Source organism: Lepidochelys kempii, chromosome 24, assembly GCF_965140265.1.
Source record: "Lepidochelys kempii isolate rLepKem1 chromosome 24, rLepKem1.hap2, whole genome shotgun sequence".
Classification (NCBI taxonomy): domain Eukaryota; kingdom Metazoa; phylum Chordata; order Testudines; family Cheloniidae; genus Lepidochelys; species Lepidochelys kempii.
In genome coordinates, this window is record NC_133279.1 from 13,208,909 (window position 1) to 13,227,035 (window position 18,127).

Sequence of the window (18,127 nt, forward strand, 5' to 3'; positions counted from 1 at the left end):
CTCCTAATAAAGCTTTGTCTCTGGCAGAGACAAAGGTTTTCCTTATTGATGTGATTTCCATTGTGCCAATGGAAAGAAGTTGTCAACCACAGTCTTCTACCTGAAAATTGAATTGATCTTTTAGATAGCCTGGGCCCAGGCCATTGTGCACCTTGGGATAAGGACTGAGGACTTGAACTGGATTCCTTGTTCTATGTAAAACCAGGGTAGGGAGTGGAGGACAGGTTTGATGTGTACAGCTGCCAGTGTTGCTGAGGAGGCATGCTGCAGAGTTGTGCAGCACTTGAATATTCCTAAGTGCTGAATGTTTCATGCCCGGGTATACCACCTTGCAATATAGTCCAGCTGGGAAGCGACAAAGCCGTGAATGGTTGAAGCCAGGTCATCTTCTGTCAGAATGGGTAGAAATGGTAGAAAGTGCTACTCATGGATGCTGCTATGTCAAGGCTTCTCTTGGGTGAGATGAGCAATCTCCAGCATGCCTCCCTTGTTGGTTATACCCCTATTTATGAGTATTAATTATTTGGTGAACCCCCTCCACATACCTCACATTTTGCAAACATGGGGTAAAATTCCTCCCCATTAGATCTCCATTGGCCTCTGTGTTGAAGAATCTGTCCCATGGCATAGTGCCCTGTGAAGCCTGCAGTCTAATTTGGGGCAAATTGAACACAGTGCATAGGAAATTGTTTGAGATAGGAGAGGAAGGGGAAGGAAGGAGGCGTCACCAAGGAAGTGGGTTTTTAGGAGCGGGGGAGATGGAGAAGAAGTAGGAGACTGTTCTGAGTCCAGGACTTGGCATGAGAAGGAGCAGGCCAAATATGGGTTGAGGAGTTGGGGAAGATAGAGAGAGAGGATCAGGAGGGAGGGAGGTGCCTGGGAGATGAGATCAGAAATGTAGGTCAGGATGACAATGTCAAGAGCTTGGAAGGTGAGGACAAACCATTGCAAAGTGAAATCGGGAGTCATGAGTCATTCTGGATTTAACCCATGGTGTCAGTGAGAACTGAATCTCAAAACTTGTCCATAGCCCCTACCCATGAAGCAGTGTCCATCCTACCTGCTCATAGGGGAATGTGCTGTCTTTTCCAGGTGGACGGGGTATCCCACAATCTCCCCATGATAATGGTCAATGGGCAGCTCCGAGCATATCAGCACGGCACTAATGTCCTGGTGCAAACTGACTTTGGCCTCAGTGTGAGCTACGACTTGGTATACCAGGCCAGAGTCACCATCCCAGGGACCTACCAGGGCCAGACGTGTGGCCTGTGCGGGAACTACAATGGAGAGCAGGACGAGGAGTTCCTGCTCCCCAGTGGCAGGACAGCCCCTGATGTGGCAGCATTTGGCTCTGCTTGGGAAGTCGAGATCCCAGGAGCATCCTGTACAGACAGATGTGCTGGAAACAGCTGTCCAGTTTGCGAAGAGAAGAAGAAGGATGTCTTCAAAGGGCGCAACTACTGTGGGCTGCTCACAGACCCTGACGGCCCCTTCACAGCCTGCCACGGCGCGGTCAGCCCCAGCGTGTATCAGAGCAACTGTCTGTACGATGTGTGCCTGGGAAACGGGGATGCACAGGTCCTGTGCCAGAGTATCCACAGCTACGTGACGGCCTGCCAAGAGGCGAAGGTCACCATGCAGCCCTGGAGGAGCGCCTCCTTCTGCGGTAAATGCACCCACAGTGTAGGAGCTCTGGGACGCACTGGGGAAGGGAGGGGGTCAGTGTTACTGCGCATCTTGTTCCAGGCCTCTGGGCTTCTTCTGGAAGTCTTCTGGGTGGGAGCCAACAATCTCATGTTCCCTTAGAAAGGCGCCCTGTTCCTCTCCTCCCTGTCCTGCTGTCCTCTCCTTCATGTCAGTCCCTCTAGGCTGTGGTGTGAGATCTTTCCATCCATCCTTTATTTCTCTCTCTATTTAAGCTGTGAGCTGCCCAGCCAACAGCCACTACGAGGTCTGCGCTGACCTCTGCACCACCACCTGCTCTGGAGACATCATGGACTGCCCAGAGACCTGTGCTGAAGGCTGCCAGTGTGACAAGGGCTTCCTCTTCGATGGCCAGGGCTGTGTGACTCCGGAGAACTGTGGGTGCTTTGAACAGGGGAGATATTACAAGGTACCACCTCAAGCAGTCTGGGTCTGATCTAAATTTTTTTCTAACATATCTTAATCCTTACACTAATCAGGAATAGGGTTTTCTATAGTGGATCAGAGCATTGGTCTATCCAGCCTGGCATCCCTGCTCTGTTAATGCTCAAAGCACCAAGAAAGACAAGAAGATTTAATTCCCTTTGTCCGTTGTGGGGAAACTGAGGCACAGAGTGGGGCAGTGACTTGCTCAAGACCACCCAGTGAGTCAGTAGGAGATGGGAGGTTAAAACCTAGGCATTGTCCTGTCCCTCAGCCAAATTCTTAGCTCTTTAGAAAGCCTCTCTCTTTAATGTTAACAGAAATAATATTAGAATCATAGAATATCAGGGTTGGAAGGAACCTCAGGAGGTCATCTAGTCCAATGACACAATAGTTTTTCACATGCCTCACCACACAGCTCTGAGTTTAGCACCGCCAGGAATTATTATAAATCACCATTTCCACTTACCTTGCGTTATTTCCTCCTTCCCAAACATCCCATCAGCCCAGTGAGACGGTCCTGAGAAATGAGTGCCAGCAAAGCTGCACCTGCGTTCCTGCCCGAGGGGTGACTTGCAGAGCTCACAGCTGCACCAGTGGAGAAACCTGCCAGATCAGAGACGGCGTCATGGACTGCATCGGCCAAGGTAAAGGAGAGTCACTGATTGAAACATGACCCGAGGGGTTATTCCATAAGCAGTGAGTAAAGTCATTTCAATTATGTCTCCTCACCCTTCTCACTCTCTCTCTCCCCTTTTATTTAGCCTGGAACCCTGATCCATAATATTACAGAATTTTGACTTGAAAAATGGAAACACTTGTTGGAAACACTCGTCTCTGCTGCATCCATCTTCTGATGTGCACAGCAGAGCCAAGTGGGCAGCTGTCAGGGGGCTGATTACACTCGTAGGTCTTCTCCCTGGCTGTAGCCTAGGAGCTGCTCTAAATTGGAGCCCACTGGCTGTGGGGGCCATCAGTCAGCTGGGCACTGTCAGTGCCCATCACATCCCAGCCACAACCCTTTGCCTGATCGATGCCGGCATCATGCCCACAGGTGTTGAACCACCTCTGCCGCGCATTGCGGGGAAGGAGACACAGGATCTGGTTTTGCTGTTGTCACACACATGCAGAGATTTCCTCAGCATGGGACTCGCGGGAGGTTTGTGAATGATGCAAAGGAAGTGTGTATGGGGATAGGTTTCAGAGTAGCAGCCGTGTTAGTCTGTATTCGCAAAAAGAAAAGGAGTACTTGTGGCACCTTAGAGACTAACAAATTTATTTGAGCATAAGCTTTCATGAGCTACAGCTCACTTCATCGGATACGTACATAGAGGAAGAGAGACAGAGGAGTGCATGGTGATAGATATAACGTTGACTGTGGGGGGAGAGATAGAAAGATAGATAGATGTTACTGATTAGTCTGCTGTTTCTTGTCTTTCTATTGTCTTTCCCCACTAGTTATTCCAAAGCCATCCTGCAGTGTGGTCCGCTGCAGGGAAGGAACTATTTGTAAGATGATAAATGAGCAGCCAAAGTGTGTGCCAGTCTCTCGGGGCACGTGCAGGGCCAGGGGATACTTTCATTACCACACCTTCGATGGCCGGGCGTATGATTTCCATGGCAACTGCACCTACACCGTGGCCAAGACCTGCAGGGATGCCTCCGGCCTGTCCTCCTTCCATGTCATGGCCAAGAGCGAGAACAGTGGGAACACACAGGTTTTCTACATTGCGTCAGTGACTGTCCAGGTGGATGGAGTCACTGTCACAGCAGACAGGGCTGAAGCCGGCTTTGTGTGGGTGAGTGCTGGGCGCGCACGTCCACCCTACTCCTATATCCACCCTGTAGGCTTTGCTAAATAGAGGGCAGGAAACTGCAGCTCCCACCACTGATGGGGCATGTTGTGGGTAGGAAAGAGCAGGCAAAGGAGAGTGGCTGGGAGCTGATGGGCCCTGACAGTGCCCAGCTGGCCAATGCCCCCTATGGGTCCACAGCCAGTGGGCTCCATTTAAAGCAGCCCCCAGGCTACGCCCAATGTAGACAAGGCCCAGTGTGGTCAGTAGTTAGGCTACCTTTCCAATGAAGTAATCCAAGGCATTGCAGTGGGGCGTCTTGTTGAAGTAGTAGGGTGTGCTCTGCTGCTGAGTCAGTGCTGTTCCTTAAGTCCCAACACTGTGCTAGCGGATGGGTAGGCTTCCTAATAGGGGGCACCCTGTGCTCGGAGTCAGTGCCAACACCAATGGCCAGCAGCCACTGTGTTGAGCTGCAGGGAGCAGGGTGGGTCACCTAAAAGGGAACATTGTCCCGGCAAGTCATTGCTGACCCCAATGCCTATCTAGCAGGTGCTGTGTGGCAGGGAGTGATGTGGGGAGCGGGTCAGTCGAGGGCGCTATCCCTCAGGGTCACAGCATGGCACTACAGGGTGCTGTACTGAAAGGTGTGGGGTGCCTGACTCAGTGTGAGGAGCTGTCAGCTCTGTCTCAAGCACATGGGATCTGCATGCCAGATAAAGTGTAGACCTGAGCATTTGGTCATAACCTATCCCCAGTGCATCATTCAAGAGCAGGGCCAGTATTTCAGCTATTGCGGGCAAATCCCAGCTCCGCTGAGTCCATCCTACCACAAATTCCCCAGCAGTTTCTAATGTAACAGGGATCCCTCTGAGACCCCACCTGAGGAGAATCCCCACTCCTGGATCCGGGAGGACATTGCCTGAACTCTAAGATATGGGGAAACTGAGGCACATCTAGGCAGCTCAGGGTTCTGCCCTACAGAGCCTGCTCCAACCTGAGGTACCTCAGGGGCCCTGGAACATTGCAGACAGCTCCTTGAGACCTCTTGCCCCTCAGGTGCTCCTCCTAAGGGCTCTCACCCATGCAGCACTGTTCCCACAAGAGCCGCTCCCTAATGGTTCTAACCAATGCAGCCCCCATCCCCTAGCGTACTTCCCACTCATTCGAATCCTCACTCCTTTTGTCTACAACAGGCTACAACACAATCATGGATATAATATAGGACCTGTTTGGAAAAATCCTATGAATAGCAATGGGGCCAAATCACAATTTCCAGTGACTCTGGACACAAACTGGAACCAAATTTGAATTAAAACATCACATTAGATAGAGCTGGCCTGAGAAAACTAATTCCATTGGCAGAAAGATTTCAATATTTTGAAAATTAGCTTCATTCCAATATGGAATGAAACTCATAAATTACAACGTTTTCTGTGAAGACAAATGGAGCCCCAGCTCCAGGTCAGTCCACCCAGCAGGCTGCTGAGGAGCTGGTGGCAGGAAAAAACAGACAGGTTTTGAAATTGGCCTTGTTTCCAGCAGAACTCCTTGGAAAAGGAACAATCTTCTCAAACCCCTTTTGATTTTGATGAATAGGCAAATACTAGTGAAAAACTATATCAGAGTAGAGCTCAGTATGTAAATGAGAGACCTGTGCACTCGATTGTGACCTTTGCCCTTTCTTTCTCACTGCAAAGATGAGTAACACCAGGGCCCACTTACCCATCTCCCTGAACAATGGGACCCTTCGGCTCTATCAGAGCGGCACCTCCCTCGTCCTCCGCACCGACTTCAACCTCAGCATGTCCTATGACTGGAACAACCACCTGAGGGTCACCGTCCCTAATGACTTCTACGACAGCCTGTGCGGCCTGTGTGGCAACTATAATGGGGACCCCTCCGATGACTTCTGGACCCCAGACGGGGACCTGGCTCCCAGTATCGCTGCCCTGGGGAAAAGCTGGGCAGTGGAAGATGGGGATCAGTTTTGCTGGCACGATTGCATTGGAGGTTGCAGGCCCTGTGCCGCCAGCATAGCCAGAAAGTACAAGGAAGAGGCCTCGTGTGGCCTGATAGCCAAGGTCTCAGATGGGCCCTTCAGCCAGTGCCACACCAAGGTGGATCCTACAGTCTACTTGGACAACTGCGTGTACGATCTGTGCCACAGCGACGGCTACAGGAAGGCCCTGTGTGAGGCCTTGAAGGCCTATGCGGACGCCTGCCAGTTGGAGGGGGTCAGGATTGGGGAATGGAGACAGCTGGCCAGATGCCGTGAGTACAGATTTGTATGCCAAGGTTTATGGTCCGCTGGTTAGACCGGGGAGCCTGGGGCTCAGCACTCTTGAGTTCTAGCCCTGGTGTTGGGAGGGGGCGTGATCGAGTGGTTTGGGATTGAGCAGTGATTGGGAAATCAGGACTCTGGGTTCTGTTGTACCCACAGTAATTGTCTGTCTGGAATTGCTAAGGTGCCTGTCACTTGGAGTATCTAACGTCCACTGATTACACATGGGAGCTGGGGTAAGATGGTGACAGTTTAAGACACTCATAGAATCATAGATTCTAAGCCAGTGGTTCTCAACCTATTTCCCATTGTGGGTCGCATATGCAGCTCTCTAGGTGTTATATGTGCTGCATCCACACACTATATATACTACCTGTATGGCCTAGAGGATGTCACATGGGCCACAGCGACCTGTGGACTTGGGTTGAGAACCACTGCTCTAAGGTCCGAAGGGACCATGATGTTAATCTAGTCTGACCTCTTGCATGTTGCATCCCACAGAACCTCGCCCACCCACTCCTGTAACCGACTCCTAACCTCTGGCTGAGTTACTGACATCCTCAAAACTTGATTTAAAAACTTCAAATTACAGAGAATCCGCCATTTACACTTGTTTAAACCAGCAAGTGACCTGTCGCTCAAGATGCAGCGGAAGGCAAATAATCTCTAAAGTCTGCCAATCTGACCTGTGGGGAAAATTCCTTCCTGACCTCAAATATGGCAATCAGCTGGACCCTGATCACATGGGTGAGACTCATCAGCCAGACACCTGGGAAAGAATTCTCTGTTGTAACTCAGAACCCTGCCCATCTAGTGTCCCATCACTGGCTGTTGGAGACATTGCTGCTACCACTCACAGATCAGCTACATGCCATTGTGGGCAGTCTCATCACACCATCGCTCCATAAACTTATCAAGCTCAGTCTGGAAGCCAGTAAGGTGTTTTGCCCTTATTGCTCCCCTTGGAATGCTGTTCCAGAACTTCACTCCTGTGATGGGTATCATCTAATTTCAAGGCTAAACTTGTTGATGTCCATTTGTTTTTGTGTCAACATTGGCGCTTAATTTAAGTAACTCCTCTCCCTCCCTGGTGTTTAACCCTCTTATGTATTTATAGAGAGCAATCATATCTCCCTTCAGCCTTCTTTTGGTTAGGCTAAACAAGCCACGCTCTTGTGAATCTTGTCTCATAAGTTAGGTTTTCCATTCCTTGGATCATCCTAGTCGCCCTTCTCTACATGTATTCTAGTTTGAATTAATCTTTCTTAAACATGGGAGACCAGAATGGCACACAGTATTCCAGATGAGGTCTCACTGGTGCCATGTATAATGGTACTAACACTTCCCTGTTGCTTCTGGCAATACCTCTCCTGACTGCATTAGCCTTTTTTCACAGCCGCATGACATTGGTGGCTCTTAGCCATCCTGTGCTCCACTAATCCACCCAGGTCTTTCTCCTTCTCTGTCACTTCCAACTGATACATCCCCAGTTTATAACAAAAATTCTTGTTGTTAGTTCCTAAATGCATGACCTTGCACCTTGCACTATTAAATTTCATCCCATTTCTATTACTCCAGTTTTCAAGGTCATCCAGATCTTCTCGTATGATATTCCGGTCCTCCTCCGTATTGGTAATACCCCCCCAGTCTTGTGTCATCTGCAAATTTTGTTACTGCACTCCTACTTTTTGTGCCAAAGTGTGGCCAAAATGTAAAATAAAATTGATCCCAAGACCAATCCCTGAGGAACTCCACATTAACCTTCCTCGAACCTGACAATTCACCTTTCAATATGTCCTGTTGTAGTACCCCCTTTAACCAGTTGCTTATCCACCTTACAATTCTTATATTAATCCCCATCTTCTCCAATTTAACTAATAATTTCCTGTATGGAACAGTATCAAATGCCTTACTGAAATTCAGGTACATAAGATCTACTGCATTTCCTTTGGCTAAAAAATCAGTTATCTTCTCAGAGAAGGAGATCAGGTTGGCCGGGCATGATCTACATTTTGTAAAACCATGTTATATTTTATCACAATTACCATTTACCTCTGTTTCCTTATTGCTTTCTTTTTCAAAGACCCGCATACAACTGAGATCAAACAAACGGGCCTGTAGTTTCCTGGATCACTTTTCTCCCTTTCTTAAAAATAGGACCAATATTAGAAATTCTCCCCCAAGTTTACAGATTCATTAAAAATCCTTGCTATTGCGCTTGCAATTTCATGTGTGAGTTGCCTTAATATTCGTCGATGGAGATTATCCAGGCCCCCCGATTTAGTCCCATTAAGCTCTTTGAGTTTGACTTCGACCTCAGATACCATAATTTCTGTTTCCATATACTTGTTCCCATTAGCTATCCTGCCACTACCCCAAAACTCTTCATTACCCTTATTAAAAACTGAGGCAAAATATTCGTTTAGGTGTTGGGCCATACCTGGATTATCTTTAATCTCCACCCCATCCTCAGTGCTTAGTGGTCCCACTTCTTCTTTCCTTTTTATTTATATGCCTATAGAAAATTTTACTCTTGGTTTTAATTTCGTTTGCGAGGTCCAACTTTGCTTGGCTTTTGGCAATTCTCACTTTATCCCTACACTTTCTGACCCTCAACAAGTAGCTTTCCTTCCTGATCCACCCCTTCTTCCATTCCTTGTAGGCTTTCCGCTTTCTCTTAATCACCTGTTTGAGACTTTTGCTCATCCAGCTTGGTCTGCAATCCTTCCCTATAAATTTTTTCCCCTTGCTTGGAATGCCGACTTCAGATTGTTTCTGAAACTCCAAGCCTCCTTCACATTCAGACCCTTGAGTTCTTCAGTCCAGTCTACTTCCTGGACCCTAACTAATACCCTTATTTTTTTAAAGTTTGACCTTTTGAAATCAAGGATCCTAGTTGGAGATCTGTTTTTGTTTATCCTTCCATTTAAACTGAACTAGTTCATGATCACTTGAACCCAGGTTGTCACCTACCACCAGTTCTTCTACAAGGTCCTCACTACTCACCAAATCTAAAATGGCATCACATCTTGTTGGTTAAGTGAGTGTTTGGTGAAGAAATCTGTCAGCTATCCCATCCAGGAAAATCTGGGCCCTAACTATTATTGGTAGTACTTTTCCTCCAATCTATATCTGGGAAGTTAAGATTTCCCATAATCGCACAATTCCGAACAGTATTTATTTCATTATAGCCCCACAAGATACATCCCCCTCTGTCTATTTTAAATACTGTTTTTGCTTGGAGAGAACTTGCTGCTAAATCTGTTGGTCCTTCACTCCCCAGCCATGGAGTGCCCCCTGGAGAACAGCCAGTACCAGCTCTGTGGAACAGCCTGCCCAGCCACGTGTGTGGACCAGTCAGCCCCCAGCAGCTGCCAAGACCCCTGTGTGGAAAGCTGCCAGTGCAAGGATGGTTTTGTGCTGAGCCAGGGCAAATGCATCCCCAAGAGTGGCTGTGGGTGCCAGTTTGAAGGACGCCCTTATGCCCCCAATGAGAGCTTCTGGGTCGATGAGGTATGTGGGACACGGTGCATATGCAATGCAGCCACTAGACAGGTCGAATGCGTGGCTGCTACGTGCAAACACTCGGAGAGGTGCGGGCTAGTGAACGGCGTACGGGGCTGTTACCCCTCCAGCTATGCCACCTGCTCTGTGACAAGGAATCTGCACTACACCACCTTTGATAGACAGAGATACGACTTCCAAGGCACCTGCCGCTACCAGCTCACGGCCCTGTGCAAGAAGGCGGAGGGACTGGTGGACTTTGAGGTCTACTTCCAGGAGAACAATACCGCTCCTCTACAGATCAAGGTTTATCAGACCAAACTCAGGATCAGCAATCAATTCCCTGGGAAAGTCCTGGTGAGTTTCTCAAATTATCTCTAGTCTCTCTAAAACATTTCTAGAAAGTCACCTGTGCCATCAACACAGGTTACAGACAGTGCATGGAAGGACTGTGAAATATAGAATGAATGGGAACTGGATTCTTCTACAAACAGGGAGCCGATGGAGATATTTAAGGATTGGGGTGCTGCCATTTCACTTGAGATGGGTCAGAAAGTGTCAGTAGCAACCAGCGTTTGTGGGAACCTGGGGAGCTGGGGCTCAGGTAGCACAGAGAGGAGGGAACTGCAATAAAGCCAGAGGTAATGAAAGTCTGGTTGGAGGATCCTGCCCAGTCTGGAGAGCTGAGATTCAGGCAGGTTGTAGGGAAGGGAGCAAGGCAGACTGGACAAAAGTTAAACAGAGGTGGATTTTTATTAAAGTTATGGGCTGGAGCTCTGTTCTGGAGTGAGAGGCTCCACCATGAGCGAGCGATGTTTCATATACTGAATGATTTGCTCTTACAGATGAACGGTTTCCTGATTAACCTTCCCTTCAACCTCAATGATAAGAAAATCACTGGGTATAGAAAGGGCTGGGCCACGGTGATCCAGGCAGACTTTGGACTCACTGTTACCTTTGCCGGGTGGTCAGGACGCATCACGGTCACTCTGCCAGTCACCTACACGGGAGCCGTGTGTGGTCTGTGTGGCAACTTCAACAGGGACAGGGAGGATGACTTGCTCATGAGGGATGGCATGCTGGCACCAAGCCCAGTCAGCTTTGGCCAGAGTTGGAAGGTGGGCGACCTCCGGGGATGCTCTGCAGTAACAATACCACCATGCGCAAGTGTAGAGGCTATTGAAAAACAACAACGAGGTAGCAGAGGACAGTGTGGGCTCATCCTAGACAAGAATGGCCCCTTCAGAGGATGTCACAGCAAAGTGGACCCCCATGGATACTTCATAGACTGCGTGTACGGCTATTGCATCCTCAGTGGGCGGGAGAGTAACGTCTGCCAGGCCGTTGCTGACTATTCTGAGGCATGTCAGGAAGCTGGAGCTATGGTGCATCCCTGGAGGACTACGAAGTTCTGCTGTGAGTCGCCTCTGTCCACTACTGATTGCCCCATGGGGCTTGTTAGTTTTTGTTGGCCGGTAGTTGTTGATCTAAATGCTCAGCTTATCCTGTTCTGCAGAATGTTTCTTAAGTGACAAAGAAGCCCTCTCTCCAAACGATGGGTACAGTCATAGGAGCTGCCCCCTCACCATGCCCTATCAATATGCTGCACCCCAGGCCAGAGAGGCACTGTCTGGGAATGTAGTAGTTCCCTCCATGGTCCATCCAGTCCTTGGCTTCCCTGCTGAGACTGGACATAAGCAGATCTGGGACTCAGTGGAGTCTTAGTAATTGAGATGTCTGTCCATTAGGAACTGGGCTGGGAACCCACCAACTCATCTCCCATAAGCCATCACCTGGGAGTGAGTTTTACGCACTACTGACCTGGACTCAAAGCAAAAAGCTAGTGATGAAAAGCTCTACAGAACAATTCCAGGCCCATGAGCCCTCCACTCCCTACACCCTGATCTTGGACCAGATTAGAAGCCTAACCCTTGGAGAGAGATTGTCTATATCCCATTACCTGGTGTCTCTGGGGCACCCAGTCCCCCATACCTGGGACCGAATTAGAGATGTTGCCCTTTTGTTAATTAACCAAACTAAGGAAATAGAAAATTAGGAGCTTGAATGAAACTGCATGTTCTGTGATGGTTCATTGCGCATATTGCTTAGGCACGATGTGACCTAACTCTTTGTTCTAATTACAGCTCCGTCCTGTCCCCCAAACAGTCACTACGAATTCTGCAGCAGCAGCAGCTGCGATCTGACATGCAGCAACCTCTATGCCCCGGTGCAATGCACGACCCAGTGTAAGGAAGGCTGCGTGTGTGACGAGGGCTTTGTTCTCAGTGGTGACCACTGCGTCCCCTTTTCCCAGTGCGGATGCCTCCACTGGGGACTTTACTACCAGGCCGGGGAGACCTTCCACCCGAGCGGTTCATGCGAGGAGCAGTGCGTGTGTCAGGCTGGTGGGGAGGTTGTGTGTAAGGCATTCTCCTGTGGCACTGGTGAGCAATGCAGGGTGGTGGACGGTGTCCAGAAATGTCACCCATTTGGATCTGCGACCTGTTCTGCCTCTGGCCATCCCCACTACCTCTCTTTCGACGGGGTCCCCTTTGACTTCCAAGGCACCTGCACCTACATCCTGGCCAAGACCTGCACCGATGCCAGTCACCTTACACCATTCACTATCAGTGTAGAGAAAGAAGATTGGAGCACCAGGAATGTGTCCATGGCCAAGCTGGTATCCATCCAGGTGTATGGGATCACACTCACCCTACTGCAGAGCAAACAGGGGCTCATCATGGTAAGTCCTTCTTCGCTTACTCTGGCTCATCATGGTAAGTCCTAGATCATTCTTGATTCCTTTTGGACAGGAGAGATTCTCTTCTCTTCTATACTGGTTTGTTCTCTTGTGGCCAGAGGTCACTCTATAGGTGGCCTTCCTCAGTTTACCCTCTTGGACCTCTGAATAACTTTTACAACTTTTAATAATAGCAGCCCTCCTAGGGGTCTGGTTTGTTAAATTAACACACATTATGAATAAAGTTTTCACACCCACCCATTTACCTCTTTATCTGGTCACTCCCAGGCTTTTCCTGCCTGTCTTCTCACTTCCCAAGTTGCAGGTTTGCCTGCTGGAGCGTACTGGTCTGCAGCAGCCTCTGCACTCTCTTCTGTTTTCCCTGAGAATTCTTTGTGCTGCGCCATCAGCCTGGCTCCCACCATCTGCTCTTATAGGGGAATCATGTGATTGGTGTGCCTACTTAGTAATAAGGGTTGGCTGACCTCAGGCCACTAGCCCTTAAGGGGCAAGCCACCCTGTTACAAGGTTCTTATTCCATGCTCATCACTGGAGTATTTGAGCATCTTCCAGTAATATACTAAGCAATGTGACTCACTTCTGTCTCCTATTTGTTCTCTCCTCCTCTCCCCAGGGGAAGTTGTATGTTCAGTGGGGTGTTTTGTTGTGGATTTTTCTTAACATTCCGCTCCCTCCCCCGAGCGTTCTGCGTTTTTGCTCAGGGCCGGACTGCAACATTTTGGCACCTGAGGCGGGGAGCTCAAATGACACCCCCATACCCCGTTGCTTGGGCCAAAACTTTGAAAGGTCTCAATTCTGCCCTCTTCCTGTTCTACTCCTCTCATAGTACTGCTCTGCTACCTACCCCAATAAAGGAGAACTAACAACTTAAAATGCCTTGTTCAAAAATGTTAAGTAACACTTAACTTTCAAACGTCTGAACAGCAAATGTAACTTTTCTTGTCTGCATAGTAAACACTGGCATTTTTATCTGTTTGAATAATCAAAGTGGTGCTTTCCGTGCCTTCTTGGTTGCAAAGATTTGAACTGCTTCCTGAAGGTCTGGGCCAGCCCATGCTCTATTGAGATGGTTGCAAGGCCGACCAGCCTCTCCTGTGTCATTGTGGAGCGTAGATGTGTTTTTACGAACTTTAGCTTGGAGAAGCTGCGTTCTCCACTGGCAACTGTTACAGGAAGTGTTAGACGTATGCACAGAGCAACAAAAGCATTTGGAAAGAGAGTGGTCATCTTATTTGTGCACATAGATTCCAGAACAGTCTTTGGAGTTGATCCTGCTGAAATGTATCTTGAAAGGGCTTTCAGTTCATCACCTAAATCACTTGCATCAATATCACGCATGTCATCATGTGTCAACACTGTCTCTAGTGCCCTGCATTGCTGGTGTAGATCTTCTTCAGACATAGTAAGGAGTTTTGGAATATCATGCAACATCCCAAATATACTGCTGTGTTCCTTGAGCTGCATGAAACGTTCTTCAACTGACTGTATTGAACAATCTAGCACCTGTTTAAAGAATTCAACTTTGAATTGTTGTTTGGGGTCTCTTATGGGATTATCCTGTGCCTCGTAATCAAAATGTCTTTTTCTTCGGTGACTCTTGTGTTCTTGAATGGGTGGGAAAATAGCTTTAGTGTGAAGTTCCTCTGCCAACTTCTGCGCACTCTTCAGAATGTTTTGAAATCCCTCATCTGACTGGTAAGACTGTAGGTATGACTTTGCTTTGTCCAGTTGTTCCATTGCTCCAGATATATCAAGGTCAACACCTTGGAGTTTCTTGCTTACAACATTTATTTCAAACAGTATGTCATGCCACAACACTAAGCCACACAGAAATTTGAAGTTATGTATGTTTCTGGTGATTCCATTTCCCTTTGTCACTGTTCTCCCATGAACAGTTCCTGTCATAGCATTATCCTCCATAATGGCAACTATGGCATCATCTATCTTCCCAGTTTGGTGTTTGATAGGCTTTATTGCCTCCATTCGACTTTCTCATTGTGTGGCACTCAGTGGTTTCAGTGTCAGAGAGGATGTTTCCAGATGTTGCTTCAAAACTTGCCATCGATGAGTTGATGCAGAGACAAATACATAGGTGCTTTGAATTACATTAAAAAATTCAGCAGCCTCACTAGAAGCTGATGCTGCATCACTGACCACCAAGTTCAGTGAATGAGAACTGCATGGGACAAAAAAAGCTCGAGAGTTTAACTCTCGGGTCTGTGTCTGCACTGCTCTGTTCTTTCCTCTCATGTTGGCACCATTGTCGTAGCCCTGACCTCTCATGTCAGCTATTGCAATTCCTGTCTCTTCCAGCTTTTTCAGAAGCACATTTGTCAAATGCGACATCAATGTCAATAAATTCTAGAAAATGCTCTCTGACAGTCACCATTGCAGGGACATTTTCACTCGGTTCTGTTGTTGTTACAAAACGCACCATTAATGTCATTTTTTCTGTATGGCTGATGTCAGGTGTACAGTCCAGAATAACAGAGTAATATCTTGCTGACTTCAGATCTGCTACAATCTTCTATTTGACTTTTGTTGCCAGTAACTGGATGATCTCATTTTGAATTGTTTTTCCAAGGTAGTGGTGTGTGTACATTTCTTGGGTGGTGACTCTTCTTAGATGCTCCTGGAGTACAGCATCAAACTCAGCCATCAGCTCCACAATTTTAAGGAAGTTTCCTTTGTTTGGCACACACAGCTGATCTGAAGTGCCATGCAGTGCTAGGTTTTGGGTAGCAAGCATTCTTACAATGGCAATGAGCCTTTTCAGAACATTTTGACAGTAAAGAGACTCTGATGCAATCTTCTCTTGATGCTGATCATCTATGGTGGCCTTTAACCTTAGTCTCATCTCAAGCTCTTTCCACCTATGGAATGCTATCTGGTGATTTGCTGCCTTCTTATGGCATGCCAGATTTCTAGCCAGATTTTTCCAGTCCTTTGTTCCTGTAGAACCCAATGTGGCTGGAACATTAGACTGGAAGAGTTTGCAACAACAACAACAAAATGCAGTATTCTTGGTTTTGGAGTACATAAGCCATGGCCTGTCCACTTTGTCCCCATTGGGGATTTCACGCCAGTAATGTGTGGGATGGAAACTTCTATTTCCATTGTCTTTGGGGAACTTGAAGTTTTTCACTTGCTGTGGCCCATGCAGTCCCTCAGGCTACTGCTCAAGTGGGTACACAGACCTGGATCATCTAGACTTAAGGAACTAAACTCAGCAGCAGCTGTTTCTTGCACCTCCACCACACTCTTCTCTGATCTACACTTTTCTTCAGGACTGTGCCTGGTTACATCCATTTGAGATGGAGATATGGATGCTGCAGTAGCTGCCAGGTCACCTGCCCTCTGACTAACTGGAAGATCAGGCATCTCCTCACCACTCACATCCTCTCTGGGGCCAGAAGGCTCACCCTGAACATCTGTGTCTGTGTATCTCAGGAGAGCTCCTTTCTGCTTAGATAGAAAAGCTTCCTTTGCTTTCTTTCTTTTTCTGAGTGCTGCCCCAGAGGGGCGTTTTCTTCTTTCACTCCTGACTGCTGTTCTGTGCCAGCGATAGTGGCTCTCAACGCTCAGTTGAAGGGGACAAATAAGCAGGCTGGTAGCAGGGCCTGAGGGAGGGAAGAGATCAGCGTCTTAAGGGCCTAACTGGCTCCTACTACTTCAGTTGACTGCCTGTTCTCCTCAAGTGGGTTCAGGGAAGCAGCAGGAAACCGGAAGCTCCCTGAGAAGCTGGTGTTAACAGTCCAGGCTCCTGGGGGTGCTCGAGAGGTACATAAGAGGCTCCTCCTCCTCTCTTTCCCTGCAGCTCCTGCTGCTTTCTGTTATTCCCGCTCCCCTTTTCTCCTGCCTGCCTGTTATGTCTCTTGTGCCCTCCTTCCTCCAGCGCAGCACTCTACCATCTCTGTGCCTCTAGAGCAGAGAGAATTCAGATTCACCAGCAGCAGACACAATTTTCTACACTCTGGGTCCTAGTGGCCTCCCCCCCCGCCGCCAGTCTGGCACCTGAGGCGGCCGCCTCAGTTCGCCTCATGGTAAGGCCAGCCCTGTTCTTGCACCTCCCCACTTTCTCCCAGCCTCCTGCACACTGTGAAACAGCTGTTCGCAGCGGGTGGGTGGTGTGGGGAGAGTGGGGGAGGCACTGATCTGCGGGGCCTACCAATGGAAGGGAGGTAGTGGGGGAGGGGGGGAATTTGGCTGCCAGTGGGTGCTAAGCACCCACCATTTTTTCCCCATGGGCACTCCAGCCTTGGAGCACCCACGGAGTCGGCACCTATGGTCCCACACCAGATCTAAGGCTCAGCGTCTTGTTACCAGTGATTTTAGCTCTAGCGATGATTGAACAATACAACGGAGAGTCAAATGCTGTCTAGGACTCTCACCGTTCTTTCACTGGGATCTGACCTCTCTACCCCCTGCTTAGCAAGTGAGCTTCAGTTTAGGGGAAACTCCTCAATCAGTCAGGCCTGGGTAAGTACCGTTCTGCTCATACAATCAGGATAACATTTCATTACCCCTCCACTCAAATTTAAAAATATTATTAAAGCAGATGTTAAAAAAATTATATAATACACAGGTTAAGAAAAGAGTGTCTTTACAAGTGATTTGTAACCCCACACCAGCCAAAATTGAGCACTTGGGCAAAGCAGCCCCCTCTACTGAATACCTAGGCAGAGTAGGTATGTTTATGCAAATACCATGTGTTCCTGGAGTCCTTTCCCAAAGCTCATTAAGACCCTGCTTACATATGGTTTTCATCCCCAAAGTGTAGCTGATCTTTTAGATACCCTGGGCTCAGGCCATTGAGTACCTTGAAGATAAGGACAGAGAACTTCAGTGCTCTCTGGAAAGCCAGCATAGGGACAAGTTTGATATCTTCACAGCAGCCGGTGTTGCTGAGGAGATGTGTTGCAGAATTGTGTACCAGCAGAAGTTTTCTAAGTGCTAAGGGCTTCATGTCTGGTTATAGCCTACTGCTGTAATCATGTCAAGAGCTGACAAAAGCATGAGTAACTAAGGACAGGTCATCATCCAGGTGAATGGGACTGAGTCTCATAGCCAACAGGAGATGGTGGAGAGCATTACTCACGGATGCTGCTATGTGAGAGCTTCTTGTGGGCACAGGGAGCATCCTCCAGCTCAGCTCTATCTTCTCTGCTTCCATTCCTGGTTCATAACTCATGGGTTTTTAGGGGAGGGAGGACCTGGTCAAGAAGTAGGAGATAGTTCTGAGTGTAGGTGTGGGCCTGAAGCAGAGCTGCAGGCCAAATGTGGGTGGACGAGATGGGGATGGTAAAGAGAGAGGATCAGGGAGGAGGTGGGTGGTTAGCAAAAGGGGAGCAGAGAGGTAGGCCAGGGTGGTGAGCTTGGAACATATGGACAAGAAGTTTCCTCTTGAAGATTTGTCTCCATTTTTTCTAACCTGGGTATTGACTTTGAACCTAAACTCTCCTTCTCCTCCTAAACCTCCTCTTGCTGCAAATCTGCCTGTCGGCAATGGCATCATTATCCTTCTCTGCCACTGTTTGTACTCAGCCTGTGCTGAAACCCTCCCTCGGGCCTCCATCTCCTCTCCCCTTGACTCTGTGGGTCTCATCAGTACAGCAGGATGGGAGCAGATCGGTGGGGAGTGATTCGAGTGGGAATAGCGGT

The 18,127-nt window shown here is 48.4% G+C and overlaps 1 protein-coding gene across 1 annotated transcript in view; it reads left to right on the forward strand.

The window, feature by feature from the left end:
* The window catches only part of LOC140902927 (IgGFc-binding protein-like), a 31,812-nt gene extending 27,823 nt beyond the window's left edge, over positions 1-3,989 (forward strand). The window contains exons 13-16 of the mRNA XM_073323510.1: positions 1,093-1,666; positions 1,920-2,113; positions 2,633-2,774; positions 3,586-3,989. Of these exons, the coding sequence (XP_073179611.1) occupies positions 1,093-1,666; positions 1,920-2,113; positions 2,633-2,774; positions 3,586-3,989 (1,314 nt within the window). The remainder of the gene's footprint in view (positions 1-1,092; positions 1,667-1,919; positions 2,114-2,632; positions 2,775-3,585) is intronic.
* Positions 3,990-18,127: the final 14,138 nt, after the last annotated feature.